Here is a 24,757-nt window from a genome sequence, read left to right on the forward strand (position 1 = left end):
TGCAGGGCTCCAGTGCTTCGTCACCAACTCACACAAAGAAGCCAGGGCTGACCCCTCCTTGCCTAAATGCTGTCTCCATCACATTTTGCAGCACACGGTCTAACCTTGCAAAGCAAGGAGGCACAAGCATGTGGAATGCAAAGGCCAGCAGATGGATCGGTGCCCCGCCGCCTGGAAGCATCCTCCCAGCACATTAGCACCCTGACTTTGACATGCTTCCCAGTTCTAGCACTCTGCCTAGATGCAGATCCTTGAGTTTCCCCCTGAATCTATACTCTGGGTGTCAGTGTCACACATGCTGCTGGTGCAGAACCCATCTCAGCACAACCCTCTCAAGGTCAACTAGGCATGGGCAATATCTGCTGGCCCACCTAGCGAGGGAAACATGCCGTGAAGGATTCAATGCTGAAACTGCACTCAGAGTTATTGGGGGGTGGTGGGGGGAGTGGAGGCGCATTGGGGGGAAAGGCTGACGTCTGCATTGAGTGACCCCTCAGCCAACATGGTACTTGCCCTTCCTGAGTCCAGGAGGTTGTTGAATCTCTTGCGGCACTGGACCCACGTGTGTTGCACCACATCATGGGAGCTCACACTCTCGGCCACCTCCTCCCAGGCATGTTTGGTCAGGTGGGGGGGGCCTCTGCCTCCCGTCCCTTGGAAGCAGGACCTCCCGCTGTGCTGCCACCTCCTCCAAGGGCAGCTAGGCACTCATCCGAAAAACGAGGGGCACACTGCCCCGCTGCCCTACTCTCATTATCCCTGTCCATTACTTCAACAGTGAACCTGAAGACTCGGGCCAGAATTTTCCAGCCTCCCCCACCCCACCGTGGCAGGGTCGACAAGCCATTGAAATCTCTATTCACATCGGCGGCAAGATCCCGCCGATGTGAGGGGTTGGAAAACTCCACCGCCTGTTTGGAGGGTTAATGAGAGTACTGCAGTTGAAGCTGTCAAAAATTATGACAAAGTACCATACAATAGACTTTCCTGCAAAAATTAAAGCCAAGGATTAAAGGGACAGTGCAATGTGGATATGAAACTGAGTAAGGGACAGAAAACAAAGAGTAGTTGTGCGTGTTATTTTTCAGACTAGAGAAGTATAAAATAGTGTTCGCGAATATGGGGTATTAGGACCACTTTTTTAATATATATATTACTAACTGGACTTGGATATATAGAGCATAATTTCAAAGTTTGCAGATGAAAAATAACTTGGTACTATAGTAAACCAAAGGGCAGAATTTTGCCGTCGGCGAGCAGGGGGCGGGGCCCGCTCGCTGACACGTAAAATGACGCGGGATGATGTTGAGGGGAACCCCTGAAGTCATCCCGCCCCATTTAAATTTTCAGAAACGTGGGGGCACAGCAAAATCAGCTGTGTGCCAATTGAGGCCATTGACAGGATCATTTAAACAATTAAAGGACCTGCCCGTCTAACCTTAAGGTTGGTGGGCAGGCCAGGAGCCCCGGTGGGCAATAGAAAAAACATGAAACCTCATCCACCGGCGGGATGAGGTTTCATGCAGGGGTTTAAACACTTTAATAAAGTTTTACTGTAATTTATGAACATGTCCTATCTCATGTGACATTGTCACATAAGAGGGACATGTTAAGGATTTTTTTTTCTATTTTTAATCTTTTTAAAAGTGTCAGCGATCTCCCTGAGGCAGGACTTTGCCTCAGGGAGATGTGCGCTCTTTTGTGCACATGCGCGAAAGAGCGCACTCTTGCTTTTGGGGAATCCCTCCCGCCCGCACAGGAAGCGCATAGCGTTTCCCGCTGGATGTCATGCTGGGTGGGCCCACGTAAAATGGCGACGGGGCCCGCTTCGCTGGCGGGGATCGGCTCCCCACCCGCCGGAGATTGGGTCGGGCCCACCCGCCTGACAGGCAGAAAATTCTGCCCAAAGACTTTGTTCTGACTTGCTTCTGAAGTAACTGACTTCAGAAATGAAATGACAGATTGGCAAAATGGGCAGACACATGACCAATGAAATTACATGCAAAGAAGCATAAATTGATACACTTTGGTGGGAAAGATGAAGGGAGGCAAAATAAACTAAATGATTAGGGAAGTTAAGGACAGTATTAGATTAAAGGAAATGACTTATAATATTGTGAAGAATAGTAGTAAGTCTGAAGGCTTTGAAAGTTTTGAAATCAGCAAATGACCATAAGATGTAGGAGCAGAAGTAGGCCATTCGGCCCATCGAATCTGCTCTGCCATTCGATGAGATCATGGCAGATCTGATAACCCTCAACTCCACTTTCCTGCCATTTCCCCATGACCCTTTATTCCCTTACTGATTAAAAATATGTGTATCTCAGCCTTGAATATACTTAATGACCCAGCATCTACAGCCCTCTGCGGTAAAGAATTCCACAGATTGATTACCCTCTGAGAGAAGAAATTCCTCTTCATCTCTGTTTTAAATGGGCACCTCTTTACTCTGAGATTGTGACCTCTGGTCCTAGACTCTCCCACAAGGGGAAACAACCTCTCAGTGTCTACCATGTCCAGCCCCCTAAGAATCTTATATGTTTCAATAAGGTCACCTTATTCTTATAAACTCCAATGAGTACAGGCCCAACCTACTCAACCTCTCCTCATGAGAAAATCCCTCCATACCTGGGATCAACCTAGTGAACCTTCTCTGGACTGCCTCCAATGCCAGTATATCTTTCCTTAGGTAAAGGGGCCAAAAATATTCACAGTATTCTAGGTGTGGTCTAACTAGTGCCTTGTATAGTTTTAGCAAGAGTTCCCTATTTTTATACTCCATTCCCTTTGAAATAAAGGCCAACATTCCATATGCCTTCCCTATTACATGTTGAACTTGTATGTTAGCCTTTTGGGATTCATGCACAAGGACTCCCAAATCCCTCTGTGCTGCAGCCTTCTGCAGTATTTCTCCATTTATATAATATTCAGCTTCTCTATTCTTCATGCTAAAGTGCATAACCTCACATTTTCCCACATCATATTCCATTTGCAAAGTTTTTGCCCACTCACTTAACCTGTCTATATCTCTCTGTAGATTCCTTGCGTCATCATCACCACTTGCCTTCCCACCTATTTTTGTGCCATCCGCAAACTTGGTGATAGTACATTCACTTCCCTCATCTAAGTCATTAATATATATTGTAAATAATTAAGGCCCCAGCTCTGATCCCTGTGGCACTCCACTAGTTACAGGTTGCCATCCCGAAAATGCTCCCCCCTTATCCCAACTCTCTGTCTCCTATTAGTTAGCCAATCCTCTATCCATGCTAATATACTACCCCCAACACCATGTGCTCTTATCTTATTAAGTAGCCTTATGTGTGGTACCTTATTGAACGTCTTTTAGAAATCCAAATATATTATGTCTACTGGTTCCCCTTTATCTATCCTTCTTGTTACATCCTCAAAGAATTCTAATAAATTTATTAGGCATGATTTTCTCTTCATGAAGTCATGCCGACTCTGCTTGATTAGATTATGTATTTCTAAATGCTCTGCTATTTCATCCATAATAATAGACTCCAACATTTTCCCAATGACAGATGTTAAGCTAACTGGCCTATAGTTATCTGTTGTTTGTCTCCCTCCCTTTTTGAACAAGGGTGTTACATTGGCCTTTCTCCAATCCTCTGGGACTTTTCCAGAATCTGAGGATTCTTTGAAATTACTACCAGTGCATCCACTATCTCTGTAGCTACTTCCTTTAATTTCCTAGGATGCAACCCATCAGGTCCAGGGGACTTATTGGCCTTTAGCCCCATTATTCAACTCCTCTGCCATTTCCTGGTTCCCCATTATTATTTTCCCAGATTCATTCTCTAAGGGGCGTATATTCACTTTGGCCTCTCTTTTCCTTTTTATATATTTAAAGAAGCTTTTACTGTCCATTTTTATATTACTTGCTAGTTTACCCTCAAAGTTCATTTTCTCCCTCTTTATTATTTTTTGATAATCTTTTATTGGTTTTTAAAACTTCCGAATCCTCTGCCTTACCACTAATCTTTGCCACATTGTATGTTTTCTCTTTCAATTTGACGTTGTCCTTAACTTCCTTGGTTAACCATAGTTGGTTTATCCCTTTTCTTGAACCCTTCTTCCTCACTGGGATATATCTTTGTTGACAGTCTTGAACTATTTTCTTAAATGTCTGCCATTGTTCATCAAATGTCTTTCCTGCTAAACTTCTTTCCCAGTCCACTCCAGGCAAATCTGCCCTCATTCCATTGTAAATGGCAAATAAAAAGTTGATAAAAATGGAAACATCAGAATATGAGAGTAAACTAGCCAGGAATATAAAAATGGATTGTAAAAGGTATTATAAGTATATAAAATGGAGTAGGTATAATGAATGTTGGTATCATAAAGGCAGGGATAGGAGAAATTATCATGGGATTGAGAAAATGGCAGAGACATTGAACAAATATTTTGGCTGGAATGTTCCGCTCCCGTTGGTAGTGGGCATCAAGGGTGGGATTTTCCGGCCCCATCCGCCGCCGGGATCATCCAGTCCCGCCAAAAGTCAATGGAATTTTGGCTGGACCGCTGAATCTCCCGTGGCGGATCCCACCATGACGGGACCGGAAAATCCTAACCTAAGGCAGGTGGGGGGAGGAAAATCCGGCGGGAGGAGTGAAAATTGGTTTCATGAAATCACAACGGGATCATCTGATGGCGTCCGCCACGGCGTATCGCGAATCCTGCTGGAGGCTGGCGTGAACCCGATTTGCATCCCGCTAATGGGATGCAAAGTAAGACCCGATTGGAATCGTTCCCCCACGTCCGATTTACCGTTACTCCAGCGGGAAAACATGCCAGCTCAGAGCACATCTGGACAAGTGTGGGGTGCAGAAGGTGGGACTTACCTTTAGGGCCTTGCTCAGATTGTGGACATCCGAGGAAATGATGATGATGGAGCCCTACAGCTACTGGACCCTGGAGGAACACATGCATCACATGCTGTGTGGATCTTCATGCATATGGCTCTGCCGCAAAGCAGCTCTCGAAAGGTGGGAGGTCTTCATGCAGCAGCTTCGACTTCACTGAGGCTTCAGAGTTTCACGGACTTCGCTGTGGGCTGGTTTCTGTTGAAGCTTCGGGCATGTTTCGGAACTTCACAGACTTCACGCTGAGCTGGTATGAATGACCGGTGAAGTAGGGTGATGGGGGAGAGAAAGGTGTACCGGCGGGGGTGTGGGGATGAGTCTGGGAGGGGGGGGTGGGGGGGTGACCGTGTCAGGTGGGGTGAGGTTGGGAGGAGAAGGTGTTGGAGGATTGAGGTTGTGGGGGGTGGGGACAAAGGTGTCAGGGGGTGAGGTTGGGGAGGTGCAAACGTGTCGAGCGTGAGGTTAGGAGAGGGAAGGAGGGTACCTGGGGGGGAGGAGAGAGAACAGAGAGGAGGGAGTATGGGAGAGGAGGGAGTATGGGGGAGGAGGGTGTAAGGGAGAGAATTTGGAGGGGGGAAGGTGTCTAATGGAGGAAGGAGTTTGGAGGGGAAAAGGTGTCTGTGGTGAGGAAGGAATAAGGGTGGAGGAAGGAATACGGGGGGAGGAAGGAGTAAGGAGAGGTGGAATGTCCAGGTGAATGTGCAAGGGAGGGGTCTGTGGAGTCAATGACTGCCTCCTGGGGAGCGAGCTCAGGGTGGCTGTGGTAGGATGGAATGGTGAGTATGAGAGGGGGCAGAGGGAGCTGATTGGGTGGGTGGGTGAGGATGCGTCAGTACTGGTAGAAGGGGTGACGAGGGTGATTGGTGGGGATATGGAGGCAAACACGGATCCTGGGGGTGGGAAGGAGGAGGTTGGGGAGGTCAATGTAGATGGGGGTGGGATTTTCATAAAGGTAGGGAACATGCATATTCACCTGGATGTTCATGAAGGAGAAAGGTTCAGGCTATAGGGTTATGGTGGGGATGTCGGAAGTGATGCCGGGGTCGACTGTGATGGGGTAAAGGACATGGGTGACTGGGGGAAGGGAAAGGACTGGGGAGCTTATAAGAATATTGACTATGACCATGTTTTTCAAATTGTAAGAGGGCAGAGCCTTGAGTTGGACTGGCACAGGTGCTGCATGGGAATACAATCAGTGGGGGGGACGGGGGGGGTGGTGGTGGCGTCGGCGGTGGAGATGAAGGTCAGCTCAGATGGACAACTGAAAGAGAACTTCAACAGGCAGCACTGAAAATGCTCAGGACAATGAGATGAGTGTGATGGTGAAGGCTCCAAATGTGTGGGAGAGTGCATGAACGAGGATCCATTGCCGCCAGATGGTAAAACATGATTTTTCACGCCTGCTACCGCACTTAGTGCAAATTTGGGAGGATTCCACCCTTTGTGTCTGCTTTCACAGTGGAAGACATAAATTACATGCCAGAAATGAAAGAGGCTAATGAAAGTAAGAGACTTAAAGTAATTAATATGAGCAGAGAAAAAGTATTTCAAAACTTGAAGGATTAAAAGTGACAAATCTCCAGAACCTGGTGGCCTACATCCTAGGGGTCTGTAAAAGGTAGCTTCAGAGATAGTGGATGCACTGGTTATGATTTTTGAAAATTCTAAATTCTATTTTAGTCCCAGAAGATTCAAAGTTGGCAAATATAGCATCGTTATTCGAGAAAGGATGGAGGGAGAAACCAGGGAAGTACAGGCTAGTTAGCCTGACAGTTGTCAGTAAAATGCTGGAATCTATTATTAAGGAAGTCTTATCAATGTACATTGTAAATCATAGTATTATCATACAGAGGTAACATGATTTTGTGAAAGGGAAATCATGTTTGACAAATTTATGAGAGTTTTTTGAGAATGTAACTAGTAGGGCTGATAAAGGGGAACCAGGTTCGACCTCAGCTGGAGGGGGCATCATACTTTAGGAATGTGGTTAGTATCTTAGAGTGTGCAGAAGAGATTAATTAGAATGGTACCAAGAATGAGAGACTTCAGTTATGTGGAGAGACTTGAGTAGTTTGGATTGCTCTCCTTAGGCTAGAAAAGATTAAGGAGAGATTTGAAGAAGGTGTTCAAAATCATGAAGGATTTTGAAAGAGTAAATAAAGAACAACTGTTTCCAGTGGCAAAAGAGTGAATAAACAGGGGACACAGATTTAAATAATTGCTAAAATAACCAGAAGCGACATAAGGAAATTTTTTTTGCACAGTGCTTGTTGTGACCTAGAATGCACTTGAAAGCATGGTGGAAGACATTTCAATAACTCTTAAAAGTGAATTAAATAAATATTTGAAGATAAAAATGTACACATTGATAGGGAAAGAGCAGGGGAGTCAGACTAATTGATAACTCAACCAAGGAGCAGGCACTGGTACGAGGGTGTGAGGGGGAATGGCCTCCTTTTGTGCTGCATTATTCAATGATTGACCCTGTGTATGGTCAGTACCAGTATGCCAAGGTTACGATCTGACCTGAGTTGGGATTGGAGACCTAATGGGAGATTGAAATAGGATAAACTGGAGTCTTAAAGATTTAGAAACAAACTTTGATTTTAATTTTAAGTGCCCCACTTTGGCTTAGAATATATGGGAGTTGCCCTAGATGAACCCCCTAGTGGTTTGGCCACCTTCCTCTGATCCTGGACAGTTTGTGTAGATACCAAGATCACCGGTCCATTGATTTTCAGCACTACATCATACGGGTTCACATGTGAAAAGTGGTCATTTAGACAATGTACTGGAGGATGCCTGGCACCTGTGGAAGTGTACCCTAGCATGAGATAATGCCTTAAGGAGAGGGTCAGGGGTGAAAATGTAGATAAAAAATGTAAGAGATAAGCTCCCCTCGTTTACAGGATAAATGCACTATGCAAAGCACTAAGTTATATGATTTTATGATTCCTTCACAGGAATATCCCCATATGAAAAAAAGTACAACACTTTCTCAAATAGACCTCGTTTTAAGTTAATGAAAGTCAATTACATCATTAGGTAATATAAACCTTATGGATTCTGAGTCAAAGCAGCTAGATACATGCCTTTAAGGAGTTTCCAGACGTGTAGTTCTGGGATATTCTTCTCAATTATGTACTTGAGGATTTCTGTGTGGGAGTAGAGTGCTGCTAAATGAACAATATTGTTCCTTTCGCTGTCAATCTTTGTTAAGTTGGCTCCAAGGGATAGTAAGTACTGAAGTGCATCAAATGCACCTGCCATCGCAGCAAGTAATAGTGGAGTTGAGTGATATCTAAACCAAACAAAAAAGCAGAATGCCTTCACAAACTACCAGCAATAAAATAACAGAACTTACTTAGGGGAAAATCATTATCTGGGTTCATTTTTACATAACTTTGTTAACACTAAAAATAATTTTCAGGGCAAACGTTGGTGGTGAGGGTTGAGGTGAGAGGAGAGCTTGCAATCCAGCTTTTATTTTGAAGATAGGTACCCTGTTATGAAGTTTCTTTGACTTTCATAATTGTTGTCCATTGTACGAACCCCAAACATGTAGGTAATGCTACGCATTTGTAATAAACTTGGTGTACCGGACAGGTTTCTTGTTAGAAACAGTTAACTTTATTTACAGAGGCCCTGAAGAAGCTACATGCTTGAACCAGGTCCACAACTAGAAAGCTCTGCTCCTAAGATTGCCCATACTTAGGGCTGATTCATCAGTACAATCACGTGATCCCTAAAGCAGTATGAAATGTTTTACCTATAATCTCTACATTCCTCCCACCTAATTTTTTTTACATCTCTTACTTACAAGAATATCTTAATCCATAACATATACAAATATACACAGTTCATGCAATTATAGATTAAGTCTCTTAGGTGATTTTCTAATTTAGTTAGAGCAACATAGCTCTATGACTTGAGATTTTCCCACTGGATCGACTTGATCAGGAACTGCAGCATCATGGCCATCCTTAGACAATGGCAGTTCAGAATTATTTACTTCAATAGAGATATCAGGTATGTCTACTCTGTGTCAAACTGGCACCCCAGGGACTAAAGATTTGACTTCAATTTCAGGTGGAGTAACTGGTTGTTGGAGTGTCTCTCTACTTAGATGATCCACATGTTTTTGAACTATCCAGTTTTCCAATTCCACTTGGTATGACAAAGATCCTGTTTCAGAGACAATTATAACAGGAACCCAACTAGGTCCATTTCCAAAATTTCACACAAAACCTGTCTCTCCCACAGTAAATTTTTGAACTTTACTGTGAACATCATGATTCACTTTCTGACCACTCTGGTTCTTCTCTACCTTCCCCTCTAAGTTAGGAAACACCACACTCACCCTTGTATGAAGGCAGCATTTCATTAGTAATTCAGATGGTGTTGAATCCGTAGTTGCATGAGGAGTTGTGTGATAGTTGAGAAGAAATCATGAAATTCGTGTATCTAATGTTCCATCGGATAACTTCTTCATTCCTGTTATAAAAGTTTGTACTGCTCTTTCCACTAACCCATTGGATGAGGGATAATATGGTTCTGTTTTAATTTGTTTAATCCCATTTAAGCTCATGAAAAGCAGTACCGGTATTCGAAACAATGACTTCTGGTAGGCTATGTACACTAAAAATTGGCATAGCTTTTCAATAGTTGTACGCGATGTCGATGATCTAACTTCATATACATCGATCCACTTAGAATGCGTGTTGATGATCAATAAAAACATGGTACCTAAAAATGGACCTACATAGTCTATGTAGTTTAACCCAGGGTCGACCAGGCCACTCCCATGGATGCAGTTGAACTGAAATGGGGAAATTCTGTTGTTGCTGACACTGCAGAAAGTGTTTAACCATTTTTTCTATATCACTGTCTATACCTGGCCACCAGACATAGCTTCGTGCAAGTATCTTCATTTTCAAAATGCCTGGATGCTCAGTGTGAAGCATTATCAAGAGTGGTTCGCTTCCTTGTGAAGGGATGACAGCTCTTGCTCCCCACAACAAGGTTCTGTATTAACAACTTAATTCAGTTTTACAGGCATAGAATGGTTTTATTTCTTTAGAGGCTGGTGCATGCGACCATCCTTGCAATACCTGTTCTCAGACTTTTGATAAAATTGGATCCTGGTTTTTCCAATTCTTTTATCTGCTTTGCACAGACCGGTGAGGAGCCCAGGAAATTCAACACAAGTATAGCTTCTTGTGGCACTGGAACATGTATAATGCTATCTGGCAAAGGAAGACAACTGAGGACATCTGCATTTGCTATGCACACAACTGGACGGCGCATAAAGGCGAAATCATATAGCAACAAAGTCAAAGCCCATCTTTGAATTCTGGCAGAGGCTATAGGCAGAATTGCTTTATCTTCACTAAATAAACCCATAAGTGGCTTATAATCTGACGCTATGGTGAAATGTCGACTGCAAATATAGATGGAATTTCTTTACTCCAGATATTATGGATAAACCTTCTTTTTCAAGTTGTGAGTAAACCTTCTCGGCTGCAGTGAGGGTTCTGGAGACATAGCCTATTAGTCTTTCAGGTTTGATTTCTGTCTTTTTTTTCTGTTTGCCACAGGGTCTTGTCTCATCCTTCATTTTGATTTCACAGTCGGTGAAATTTCTCTCTGGTGAAATCTTAACTTGGTTCAGCTACCACACGGCTTTGCTACTCACTCGCATCTCGGAAAGTTCCATGACTTCTCCTTCGAGTGCCTCTTTTGTTTCAATCAGCTGATTCTTCAGCTCTTCTGTTGCCTTCTTCTATCTTTTGGCTTCCTCCTGGAACATTGAGCATTGCTGAGGTTTTTCTGCTAACTGTTTCTTCAGTCAGTTCAGACTGGCACTGTATTCATTTCGCTTCTTTTCATGATTTTCCCGTGGAACCTACTCCGACCTGAGGGATCCTTGCATCCTGCGAAGGTCCATCGGTTCTCTTATCTCATTCCAGAGACACTATCATATCCCCTTATTAACTCAGGATTTCTTCCTGTTTGAACTTTAAAAATTTCTGACCAGCTGAGCTTAATTTATTTTAACCAATTGCAGTCCAGAAGGCTAGATCCTTCACCTGTTACAACAATCACTGGAAGCTGGGCTGTATGTTGCCTATAGGATACAGGTACAGAAACAATGTCTTTCACCTGCATTGCCTCTCTATTGTACGTCTTCAGCTGAGACGTGGTTTGCTCCAGGTTCAGTGGCTGGGCACCTTCGCTTAGGCATTTAAATGTGTGTTCTCCCAACACTGTGGTCAATGCTCCTGTCTCAACCTCCATGACTAGAGGCTTTCTATTCACCTGAAGGGTGACGGTGATTGGTTCAGTTTTCCTTGCCTTGACATTGTATAGGGAGTAGATAACCATATGAGCAGCTTCTGGTTCAGTTATATTGTGCACTTCAATCATCTTGGTCTGCTGTCTGGTTGGCTGTCTTGATTTCACCCTGCATTACTTTATAGCATGCTCTTTTTTGTGACAGTAGTGGCATTCTGCCTCTTTAAATCTGCAGGTTTCTGGTACGTGGTTATCCCCACATCGGTAACAAACGAATTTCTGAATCGCTGGTGAGATGCTTCCAGTATTTCTTTTAGTTTTTCCAGTGGTAGAGACTGTTCCCGCTTTGCAGTTGTCTCCCTGATTTTCACACCATGCCGGCGATGGGTTCCTGCCCCAACTGAAGAACAGCATCACGTTGCACATTCTGCAAAGCCTGCGAGTCCCTCTCAGCAGTCTTCAATGCTAGCACTATTTCCATGGAACGCTTCAGATCAATATTAACTTCAGATAGTAATCAGCGCTGAATGGCATTGTCGTATGCACTGCAAGCCAAATGATCTCACAACATGTCATTGAGAGTATCTCCGAAGTCGCAGCGCTCAGTCAATTGTTTAACTTCACGAGATACGTTGCGATTGACTCACCGGGGCCCTTACTCTTGAGTTGAACTTAAAACTTTGCATAATCATCGATGGCTTAGATTGAAAATGTGTCTTCATGAGGTTTACTAGCTCATTAAAAAATTTGGAATTGGGCGTGTTCGGGGCTGTCAGACTATGGATGAGGTTATATGTCTTGCTCCAGGAGATGCTTAGAAGAATCACTTTCTGCTCCTTCTCCACTGTTATTTCATTCACCACAAAGTAGAAACCTAGGCACTCTATGTACTGACAACAGTGTTCCATGGACGAGTCATACAGGTTGATTCTGCCAAAGAGTGGCATGACTGGTGAGTATACTTTTCTTTCTTTCCTTAAAAACTGATATACTCACATTCAGGAGGCAAGGTGCAGTGTCAGAGCTATTTACCCTCATCGCCAATTGTAAAAAACTTGGTGTACCGGACAGGTTTCTTGTTAGGAACAGTTAACTTTATTTACAGAGCTCCTAAAGAAGCTACATGCTTGAACCAGGTCCACGACTAGGGCTGATTCATCAGTACAATCATGTGATCCCTAAAACAGTATGAAAGGTTTTACTCACAATCGCTACGGCATTCTTGATGTCATATTTGAATCTGAGATAAACTCCCAAACATATATTTACTCCACTCTAACATCAAGATAGCCTACTTCCAGCTCTATAACATTGTTCAACTTCTCCCCGCCTCAAGTTGTCTGCTGCTGAAACCTAATCCATGCCTTTTTAAATTCTAGGCTTGACTATTCTAAAGCACTGATGGCCGATTCCCAATCTTCCGCTTGCCATAAACTTAGGCTCATCCAAAACTCTGCAGCCTGCATCCTAACTCGCAATGAGTCCCTAAAATCCATCACTGAGTTTGCTGACCTACACTGGCTCCCTGCCGGTGTGCCTCAATTTTAAAATTCTCATCCTTGTTTTGAAACCCTTCCATGGCCTCACAAACCTTCTCTATCTCTATAATGTCCTCCACTCTTTCAATCCTCTTATATCTCTGCACTCCTCCAATTCTGGCCTGTTGCATCTCCCAATTTTAATCGCGTCAACTTTGGTGGCTGTGCCTTCAGCTGCCTAGACCCTAAACTCTGGAATTCACTCCTGAAACCTCTCTACATTGCTCTCCTCCTTTAAGATGTAAATCCTACCTTTTTCATCTGTGTTTATGTCTCCTGATGTGGTTTGATGTCAAATTTCCTTTGAAGTTCAAAGGTTATGGGGGCAGACAGGAAAACGGAGTTAAGGCCACAAACAGATCAGCCATGATCTCATTGAATGCTGGAGCAGGCTTGAAGGGCATGTTATGTTCTTTGATCACTCTTTTGTGAAGAGCCAGACCATTTTACGATGTTAAATGTGCTATATAATGCAAGGTGATGTTCTGCAAATATAGCTCATTAGAGACATTTGTCTGTTTATTCTCTTCCCCGATAAGAAGTTGCCTAGTGGCCTTTGCAATCCAGTGTTTTATAAGCATGACTGGGTGAAAGGGAATGTTAAGAGAAGCCTTCACATAAAGACAGATTTACTTTAACAATACGTGCTTGTTTGTTGCTTTCACATTAGCGCAAACACATAAAAAGCAGAATCCACAGCAGAAATGCAGTAAAAATTATGAACTGTCTCTAAAAGAAAAATTATATCAAATATTTTAAATTTATGCCATGGAACACAATATTAGAATTTTATGGAATTTTCACTATTTACAATGTAAATACATAAAACCACATGTGGTACAACATAGGCTGTAGTTTTTTTGTTATTTGCTATTTGACACTGATAGTTAGATTATTGAACACTTACTCAGCTGAAGTCTCCAACTCTAAAAACTTGGGTTCCTTTCTATACAGGGCCCTAATGCAGGAAACATTGTCATAAAATGCAGCGAAATGCATAGCTGTCCAGCCTCGTTTATCAACCTTTGTGTGATCTGCCCGCATGGCCAATAGGCAGGTTAGTACACCAAGTGACCCACACTTGGCTGCCATATGCAAACTAGTTGGACCTACAAGAAAAACAATTACAAGCTAAAGTTAGAAAGAAGCTCTTGTATTAGTTTGAACAACATAGTTGTAGATTTTCAAAAGGCGGTTAATAAGGTGGCATGAAAGTGGTTGTTACACAAGATTAGAGCACATAGGGTGAGGTAATATAATGATTTGGACTGAGGATTGGTTAATGACAGAAAACAGAGTAAGAATAAGCGGGTCATTTTTGAATTGGCAAGTTGTGGCCAGTGGGGTGCTGCAGGATCAACTATTTATAATCGATATCAAAGATTTAAATGAGAGGACCGAGTTTAATGTATCCAGGTTTGCTGATGATACAAAGCTAGGTGGGTAAGAAGCAGTAAGGAAAATGCAATGAGGCTGCAAAGGGATATACCAGATTAAGAGCATGGGCAAGAAGGTGGGATTGTGATGCAAACGTGGCGTGATAAATTTCCTCCTTCAGACACCACTGGCATCACAACTGGCTGCCCTTGCCCCACCCACTGCATGTGAATGTCCATAGGAACATAAGAGCAGGAGTAGGACATTTGGCCCTTGAACCCTGCTCCACCATTCAATAAGATCATGGCTGATCCGGTTGTAGTCTCAGCTCCACTGTTCTTGATTCTAACCTTGACTCCCTTACCTAACAAAAACCCGTCTAACTCTGCCTTAAATAAATTCAAAGACCCAACCTCCACTACTCTCTGGGAAGAGAATTCCACACACCAACAACCCTTTGGGAGAAAATATTTCTCCTAATCTCTGTCTTAAAATTGGGACCTCTTATTTTAAGTCCCCTAGTTTTAGTCTCCCTCACAAGAGGAAACACCCTCTGGGCATTCACCCTATCAAGTCCATTCAGGATATTATATGTTTCAATAAGGTCATTCTTCTAAACTCCAATGGGTATAGGTCTAACCTGTTCAACCTTTCTTCATAAGACAACCCCTTCACCCCAGAAATGAGTCCAGTGAACCTTCTCTGAACTGCTTCTAAAGCAATTATATCTTTCTTTTAAATAAGAAGATGTGGTCTCACCAAGGTCCTGTACAGCTGTAGTAAAACTTCCTTGTTTTTATATTCCATTCCTCTTGCAATAAATGCCAACATTCCATTTGCCTTCTTAATCACTTGCTGTACCTGCATGCTAACTTTATGTGATTCATGCAGCAGGACACTTAGATCCCACTGCAGCACTGAGTTCTGCAATCTTTTTCCATATAAATAGTACACTGTTTTTCTATTCTTCCTGCCAAAGTGAACAAGTTCGCATTTATCCATGTTATACTGCATCTGTCAAATTTTTGCCCACTCACTATATCTCTTTGCAGACTCTCTATCTCCTCTTGACAACTTTCTTTCCTACCTATCTTGGTGTCATCAGCAAATGTAGCTACCATGCATTTGCTCCCTTCACCCAAGTTATTGATATAGATTATAAATAGTTGAAGACCCAGCACTGATCCCTGTGGCAGTCCACTAGTTACAGCTTGCCAATTTGACAAAGACCCATTTATCCCTACTCTCTGATTTCTGTTAGCCAACCAATCCTTTATCCATGCTAATGTGTCACCCCCTACACCATGTACTCTTATAGACTCATAGACATCTACAGCACAGAAGGAGGCCATTCAGCTCATCATGTCCACACCTGTCAACAAAGATCTGACTACACTAATCCAATTTTAATGCGCTTGGGCCATAGCCCTGGAGGCTATGGCAATGCAAGTAAATATCAGGGCCCCTGATATCTCTTCCCTTGCTTCCCTCAACAGCCTGGGATACATCTCATCCGGGTCTGCGGATTTATCCACTTTTAAGGGCACTAAACCTGCTAGTACTTCCTCTCTATGTTAATTTCCTCTAATATTTCACAGTCCTCCACCCTGATGTCTATATCTGCGTTGTCCTTTTCCATTGTGAAGACCGACCCAAAGTATTCATTGAGGACTGTATCCACGTCTTCCGGGTCCACACACAGATTACCTCTATGGTCTCTAATTGGCCCTGCTCTTTCCCTAGTTATTCTCTTGCTCTTCATATGTTTAAAAAAACCCTCTGGGTTTCCCTTTATTCTACCCATCAATGCTTTCTCATACAGTCTCTTAGCTTTCCTAATTTCCTTTTTAAGTTCCCCTCTGCACTTTTTATACTCCTCTAAGGACTCTGCTGCATTGAGCCTTCAGTATCTGCCATAAGCTTCTCTTTTTTTCTTAATCCAACCTTTATGACCCTTGACATCCAGGGTTCTCAGGACTTGGTTCCCCGCTTTGTCTTTACGGGAACATATTTGTCCTGTACTCTCGCTATTTCCTCCTTGAATGCTTGCCACTGCACTGACACAGCTTTATCTGCAAGTAGCTGTTCCCAGTCGACTTGGACCAAATCGCATCTCATCTTAGTAAAATTAGCCTTTCCCCAGTTTAAAGCTTTTATTCCCAGCCCAGCCTTATCCTTTTCCATAACTATCCTAAATCTAACTGAATTATGGTCACTGTCTCCAAAATGCTTCCCGGCTGATCCCGCCTTCCATCTGCCTGGGCTCATTTCCGAATATTAGGTCCAGAACTGCCCCTTCCCTTGTTGGGCTTTCTATGTACTGGCTAAAAAGTTCTCTTGGATGCAACTTAAGAATTTTGCGCCCTCCCTACCTTGCACAATAAAATTATCCCAGTTAATATTTGTGTAGTTAAAATTCCCTACTATTACTGCCCTATTATTCTTACACTTCTCTGAAATTTGATTAGATATTTGATCCTCTATCTCTCCCTGACTGTTTCAGGACCTATAGTACACACCTAACAGCATGTTTGCTCCTTTTGCGTTTTTACTTCTACCCATATGGCTTCATTTGCTGATCCTTCCAAGATATCATCCCTCCTCACTCCTATAATTGATTTCTTGATCAATGTTGGAACACCCCCTCCTCTTCTATCCCCCTCTCTGTCTCGTCTGAATACCCTATAACCAGGAATGTTGAGCTGCCAATCCTGCCCTTATTTTAGACAAGTCTCGGTCATAGCTATGATATCATACTCCCACGTGCCTATCTGTGCTTTCTTATCTAGCCTATGTTTCCTCTGCCTTCCAGACTCGCTTACTAGCGTTTTAACTTCTAATTCCATCTCAGCTTCTCTCCCCTCTGAACTATTTTTCAGGGTCCCGTCTCCCTGCCAATTTAGTTTAAATCCACCCCAACAGCATTGGCAAAACTCCCTGTGAGGATGTTGGTCCCATTCCTGTTCAGATGTAACCCATTCAACTTGTATAGGTCCCAACTCCCCCAGAAATGGTCCCAATGCCCCAGGAATCTAAAGCCCCCACTTCTGCACCATCTCTCCAGCCATGCATTCATCTGCTATATCCTTCTGTTCCTATACTCACTACTGCGTAGCACCAGGAGTAATCCGGAGAATACTACGTTCGAAGTCCTGCTTTTCAATTTCTTACCTAACTCTCTAAAGTCTGCTCGCAGGACCTCATTTCACTTTCTTCCTATGTTATTGGTCCTAATATGGACTACAACCTCTGGCTGTTCACCCTCCCTCTTCAGGATGTCCTGCAGCTGTTCTGTAACATCCTTGACCCTGGCACCCGGGAGGCAACATACCATCCTGGAATCACGTCTATGGCTGCAGAAGAACCTGTCTACTCCCCTCATTAACGAATCCCCTACCACTATTGTCCTTCTACACTTCTTCGTCCCGTCCTGAGCGGTTGGACCACCCACAGTGCCATGGCCTTTGCTCTGGTTGGCTTTCACAGAGGAACTGTCACTCTCACCATTTTCGAAGGCCGAAAGATGGTTTGATGGAGTGAGATGCACTCGGGGGATTCCCTCAGTGAGATGCACTCGGGGGATTCCCTCACTACCTGCCTGGTCCCCTTCTTCTGTCTGGTGGTCACCCATTCCCTCTCTGCTTGCACTTCCTTAAGCTGCGGGATGACCACGTCCTGAAACGTGCTATCCAGGAACCCCTCAGCCTCGTGAATGCACCATAGTGCTCCCAGCTGCCGCTCAAGCTCTGAAACCTGGAGCTCGAGTTGTTCCAGTCAAAGGCACCTCCTGCACACATGGTCATCCAGACCTCCAGGAGCGTCTAGGAATTCCCACATAGCACAGGATGTGCAAATCACGGGACTGAGCTCCCCAGACATATCTTAACTAAATAGAATGTGGACCCTTACTTTTATTTTACCTTTACTCCTACTTGAGTGATACTAGATCCTCTAGGTAGATTAGATCCTCTAGGTGCTGCTGACTGCCTGTCCCAGAGTCCTCCTCTCGCAATCTCCTCCAGGTGCTGCTGACTGCCTGTTCCGGGGTTCTCCTTTTGCATTCTCCTCTAGGTGCTGCTGACTGCCTGTGGCAGGGTCCTCCTCTCACACTCTCCTCTCTTATCTTGTATAGTAACGTTTGGTGTGATACCTTATCAAATGCCTTTTGGAAATCCAAGCACACCACATCTACTGGTTCCCCTTTATCCACCTTGAATGTTACTTCGTCAAAAAACTTGATTAGTTAGACATGATTTCCCTTTCACAATATCATGTTGGCTCTGCCTCGTCAAATCATGATTATCTAAATATCCTGCTATAACCTCCTTAATAATAGATTCTAGCACTTACCCAATGACAGATGTTAGGCTAACTGGCCTAGAGTTTCCCTCCTTTGTGTGCCTCCCTCCTTTCTTGAATAAAGGTGTTACGTTAGCTATTTTCCAATTTACTGGAACCTTTCCAGGATCTAAGGAATTTTGGAAGATTATAACCAATGCATCTGCAATCTGTGCCGCCACTTCTTTTAAGACCCTAGGAAGCAGGCCATCCAGTCCAGGGGACTTGTCAACCTTCAGTTTTCCTAATGCCCTTTCCCTGGTGATGGTGATTATATTAAGCTCATCCCTCCCTATCATCTCTTGATGTAAGAATCTTTGGGAAGTTTTCTAAGTCCTCTACCATGAAGTCAGACACAAGATATCTGTTCAACGCCTTCACCATTTCTTTGTTTTCCATTATCAATTCCCCAGAGTCACTCTCTAGAGGACAAACACTAGCTTTAATTATGCTTTTCCTATTCAAATAAACTTTTACTATCTGTTTTATATTACTAGCTAGCTTTCTCTCATACTCTGCTTTCTGCCTCTTTATTCTCTTTTTAGTCATTCTTTGCTCGTTCTTAAAATCTGTTCAATCTTCTGACCTACCACTAATTTTTGCAGATTTGTACAGTATTTCTTTCAATTTAATACTATCCTTAAATTCCTGATTTAGCCTCAGATGATGCATCCTTCTCAAAGAGGCTTTCTTTCTCAATGGGATAAATCTTCTCTGAGCATTGCTAAATATCTCCTTATCTCCAAATCTCCATTAATAGATTGGGTCTGGTCCCCTGGGGGATTTTCCTGTTGCTTGCCCCTTTTATTGCTACTCCATAGGACCACAAACTGGAGGTTCCAGTAGACCTGAGTTAGTGATAGTAATGGCCCTGATCTGCTCAAATGGAGGGTGACGGCCTGCTGGAAACCACCCTCTGTTTTGACCTGATGGACTTAGTTGTTAGGTCTCAGATTCGGCCAGGGCTTAAATACTAGTGTCCCCTTTTCTTCATTGTGGCTTTTTGCTCCCTTTCAAGCCTGCAGCAGCGCTGGGATTTTCTATTCATTGGCAGCAGGAGGTTCTCTCTTGTGGCAAGGCCTTAGGCAGAGCCTGCTGCGCATGTTAAATTCCGACAACCTAGGCATGGGTCAGCGTTGCGGCAATGTCAGACCAGTGAGGGGAAGATCCTCACATCAATACAATCTCAAAGGTATAATTCCTTTCTAATATATATATTGGCAATAGAATTTACCTACAATGAACTACAAATTATTTCTCAATTAAAGTTCAGTAATGGAAGTCCGTGTTAACACTTCAATGGGAATTTCATGTATGATACAAAGAACATTACTTAGCAGTACTGACATTAATAGCCACCACTGGGACTAGAATTGACAAAAAGACTGGCATAAAATCACCTACCTATTTTACTATACACAGTATTAACGTGTTAGTTGTAGGGATTTGTTAAGAACATAGGGCAGGATTTTCCCCTTGTCGGCGGGTGCAGTGGGCGGGCCTGGGAGCAGCTGCGAAACCGACCACCACCAGCAATCGGGCCCAACTGAGATTTCATGCTGGCGGGCCAATTAAGGCCCACCCAGCGTGAAACGCGACTCTGCACTGGCCAGGAAGGGCCGAACGGGGGCAGGGGCCTGTTGTCCACTGGGGCCAATGGTGACATGGCAGCTGGTTTAAAAATGGCCCAGGCAGCCCCAGAAAGGCTGCCAAGGAAGGACTTCTGTCTGCCGTGGTAATGATGGACTTGAATGCGGCTGCAAACGCCAGGCAGGAGGGCAGGTTGGGTGGGTACTCGGTCCCCTGCTTTTCTGATGAGTGCCTCGCTGTCCTCCTGGAGGAGATGGCTGCCAGGAGGTACACCCTTGTCGCCAGAGATGAGAGGAGGAGGCCACTGCACCTCACCAAAAGGGCATGGGAGGAGGTGGCAGCCATGGTGAGCAGCCACAACACGGTGTGGCGCACCTGGATCCAGTGCTGGAAGCGCTTCAATGACCTGCTGCGCTCAGGAAGGGTGAGTCCCATGTTGGCATGGGTCAGTGTGCAGAAGTATTAAGGTCTGGCCATACCCCTGTGGACCTCAGGGGTGCTAGAGTCTGAGTGCCAACTGTCAATCATGCTGGAGCTGGCCAAGGGGGTGGGCGCTGGCTGCTTGGACTGAGTGCCTTGCGGCTCGAGGGCCATGACTCGAATGTGCCCTGGGAGGTATACCTCAGCTGGGGTTGGCCAGGCTGCAATGGCGCTGTAGGTAGAGAGTGGACTAATCAATGCTGCTTTGTCCTTTCAGGAGAAGACAAGCCATAACCAAGCCGAGAGGGCACGTACAGGCGGAGGCCCTCCCAACCTGCTGCTGCTCTCCCGGTTCGAGCAGGACGCCTTTGAGCTCGAGAGCCGGCAGGCTCACCGTGCAACCCGGCGTGGAGAGGCGGGGGTGCCAGACGAAAGTAAAAGCGCAGAGTACAGAAGTGAGACTTTCGGATCGTGAAACCATTCTAGTATAGTCTCTTCACTGATGTGAGCCTTGAACCTGGAGTCCCCATTGATAATTTAAAGGCGATGGCACTGTGATGCTGATCTCCATTGTCCCACCAGGGTGCCTGACATGCGCAGTGACAGTATGATGACTTTAACTATTGGCATGTCCTTCTTCCCCCTTTTAGGCTCGCCAGCAGGCATCCGATCTGCAGACCCCGAAGGGTGACCCCTGACACTGGAGGACTACTGGGCATCATTTCCTTCTGCATCACACCCGCTCTCTGAAACAGGCACCAGTGCAGATACCAGCACCTTGGTGGGCATTATATCAGCGGCTAGTATCTCGATGCACATTGGTGAGGGCATTTTACAGTCGCTTGAGGTGCAGATGCAGGCAGAGAGTGCCTAGGGAGATGGCAGTCAGAGGACTGCAGGGAGCCAGGACGATGCGCAGTCGAAGGCTGATGATGAGCCTCTGAAGTCATCCATTAGGCAGCAGATGCTGGATGTCCAGCAAGATGTGTGGGGGGATCTAGCGGAGATCCATGAGAGTCTGTGTGCCATAGTCTCCGTGATGGAGGAGCCAGTGCAGAGTGTGCACACTGCATTGACCGTCATGGTCGAGTGCACTGCCTCCTCCACTGATAGAGTGGCGACTCTCATGGGGAGGCAGCTCCAGGGACAGAATGAAGGGTTCCTGGGGTTGTGCTCGGACCTGCAAGCCCTCACACAGGCTCTAACCTCAGGGGGTCGGTGTCAGTGTGGGAGTTGGATGAGGCACCCAGTATCTCAGCAAGGTGCCCGTCCATCAATGGCGAGCAGGGAGGTCCAGAGCGATCTCACGTTGGCGCACGAGCTGCCTGTCGTTGTTGCGGGCTTCTCTCAGGGCACTCTGGATGACAGCAGCAGCTCCTCCGCCCCTCTGTCAGTGACAGTGGCATCTGATGAGGCTGCGGCGACTGGGGAGATGCCAGGCGTGGCACTGGTCACTCCCTCCCAAGGTCATCAAGGCCAACAAGACAGCAGAGTCAGCAGGCTGTCTCCAATGCCAGTGCCAGCGAGGGGGGAGTGCTTAGACATAACACTCGCAAACGTAAATTAAAGGCACCATGAGCACAAGAGGGACAGGTCACGGGGACTTTATATTAATTTCTGTTTACTTTATCTATGCTGGTCCAGAATTGAAGACCAGAAACATTTATATAAATAGTTTTGAAGTATCACAAGGAGATAAATTTTGTTTTTGTTGTCATGGCCTGTGTATGCTTCACCTTTTTATTCTATTGGTGCAGGGTATGCCTGTATGTAATACTGGACGTAAGTTGCTCTGAACCTTTTTGCACAGGCACTGAGTGTTCTTTGTCTTCAAATAAATGGGTCATTTTAGACATTCGGGATGGAGGAAGTAGCCCTGGCATGCATTTGAAGCTGATCTTGGTAGCCCAGCTGAAGGAGTGTTGGATCAAGGCGCCACTGGTGTCCCTGCCTCCCTGGAGGTTACCGAGATCTGGATTCATGCCCTCAACGCTCTCCGCACCGTGCTCATCTTCGGACTCATTACTAGATTCATCATCTGTGGCCTGTGGAGCTGTGTCAAGATCCCCTTTCTCCAGTGGATCCCCTCTTGCTAGTGCCAGATTGTGGAGAGCGCAGCATGCAACCACGATCAGTGACACTCGCTCTGGGGGATATTGTAGTGCTCCCCCTGAACGGTCCAGGCATTGGAAGTGCACCTTGAGAAGACCTATGGTCCTCTCTACCACCGCACTTGTGGAGGCATGACTTGTATTGTAACGCTTCTCTGCCTCTGTTCTTGGGTGGCGGAGAGGCGCCATGAGCCACCTCTTCAACAGAAAGCCATTGTCACCCAGCAGCCATCCATCCAGTCGGGCTGGAGTAATGAAGGCCCTCGGCACCTGGGAGTGTCTCAGGATGTACACATCATGGGAGCTGCCAGGGTACCTTGCACATACTTGCAGGATAAGCATCCTGTGGTCACTCAATACCTGCATGTTCATGGAATGGAATCCCTTCCTGTTGATTAAGGCAACCAGCTGACCCGCTGGCACTTTGATGGCCACGTGTGCAGTCGATGGCACCCTGGACACGATGGAACCTAGCAATCGCTGCTCAGTCTGGCTGGCCTCGTCCATATAGTAAAAAATAAAGGTCAGTATCTGCCTGAACAGAGCTTTTGACACCAACTTGACGTAACTGTGGACAGCTGATTGGGAGACTCCACACAGATCCCCTCGAACCCTGCAAAGAGCCGGAGACATAGAAGTTGAGGGATACTGTTACCTTCAGAGCCACTACATGGGGTGTCCACCCACACAGTCGGAGCTGATCTCAGGCCCAATCATCTGGCAAATGGAGGTCACAGTCTCCCATGAGAGGCGGAGCCTCCTTCGGCATTGCACCTCAGACATATTGAGGTAGATGTATCGCTGCCTGAAAAGTCTGGGACGAGTGCCCTCTGCAGTCACCGTCGCCGGGAAACAGTCTGGGAAGAGTGTCCTCTGCAGTCACTGTCGCCGAATGAAAAAAAAGCAAAGAGTGACATCACAGGAAAACCCTAAGTTCATTGGTTGGTAAGTAACTGCTAGTTTGAACTACCTATTCTAAGTTGATTTCAGATTAAAAGTGACTACTGGGGCCCAGGATCGGAGGCCTAACACTTCAGCTTCAACTCAGCAGAGAGAGCTAGTTCCAGTTGATTTTAAAAAGTGTATTTTGAATCTCTATTCTAACTTGCTTTCAGATTAAAGGTAAACAGGAGAAATATTTTACAGGTTGATAAACTAAAGACCAGTAGGAAATTTAAAAACAAATTGAAAAATTAATTAGATAAAATAGAGATGCAGGACCAGGCGTTGTGTTGTAGCTGCATGATGTGGGAGCCGATGGGCCCCATTGTGGATCCTAGTGACCACATCTGTAGCAAATGTTGGTTGCTCGAGGAACTCCAGCTCAGAGTTGATGAGCTGGAGTCTGAGGTTCAGACACTGTGACACATCAGAGAGGGGGAGAGTTACCTGGACACTGTGTTTCAGGAGACAGTCACACCCCTTAGATTAACTACCTTAAATTTGGCCAGTGATCAGGGACAAGAGGGTGTGACTATGAGTGAGGCAGGTAGAGAGATCCAGGAAGTAGCACTGCAGGAGCCTCAGCCTTTGCCCTTATCCAGCAGGTTTGAGATTCTTGCTCCCTGTGTGGACGAGAGCGGGGACTGTAGGTAGGATGAGAAAACTGACCATAGCACCGTGGTACAGAGAGCCATTCAAGTGGGGGGAGAAAAGAGAAATGTAATTGTAATCGGGGATAGTATAGTTAGGGGAATAGATATTGTTCTCTGTAGCTAGGATCGAGATTCCTGAAGGCTGTGTTGCCTACCTGGTGCCAGGGTTAAGGATATCTCATCTGAGCTGCAGAGGAACTTGGAGTGGGAGGGGAAAGATCCAGTTGTCATGGTCCACGTAGGTACCAACGATATAGGTAGAACAAGGAAAAAGGTTCTGTTGAGGGAATACAAGCAGCCAGGGGTTAAATTAAAAAGCAGAACCAAAAAGGTAATAATCTCCGGATTACTACCTGAGCCATGAGCTAATTGGCACAGGGTCAATAAGATTAGAGGTAAATGCATGGCTCAAAGATTGGTGTGGGAGAAATGGGTTTGAATTCATGGGACATTGGCACCAGTACTGGGGAAAGAGGGAGCTATTCCGTTCGGACGGGCTCCACTTGAATCATGCTGGGACCAGTGTCCTGGCAAATCGCATAACTAGGGTTGTAGATTCGGATTTAAACTAAATAGTCGGTGGGGGGGGGGGGAGGTTCAGTTGCATG

General features: G+C 45.2%; 1 protein-coding gene across 1 annotated transcript in view; it reads right to left on the minus strand.

Moving 5' to 3' along the window:
* Window positions 1–24,757, minus strand: part of ankar (ankyrin and armadillo repeat containing) — a 295,797-nt gene that overhangs the window by 136,658 nt on the left and 134,382 nt on the right. The window contains exons 7-8 of the mRNA XM_078551294.1: window positions 13,626–13,827; window positions 7,979–8,187 (exon numbers count right to left, since the gene is read on the minus strand). Coding sequence (XP_078407420.1) covers window positions 7,979–8,187; window positions 13,626–13,827 — 411 coding nt within the window. The remainder of the gene's footprint in view (window positions 1–7,978; window positions 8,188–13,625; window positions 13,828–24,757) is intronic.

Source organism: Cetorhinus maximus, chromosome 11 (genome assembly GCF_964194155.1).
Source record: "Cetorhinus maximus chromosome 11, sCetMax3.hap1.1, whole genome shotgun sequence".
In the NCBI taxonomy this organism is placed as follows: Eukaryota; Metazoa; Chordata; class Chondrichthyes; order Lamniformes; family Cetorhinidae; genus Cetorhinus; species Cetorhinus maximus.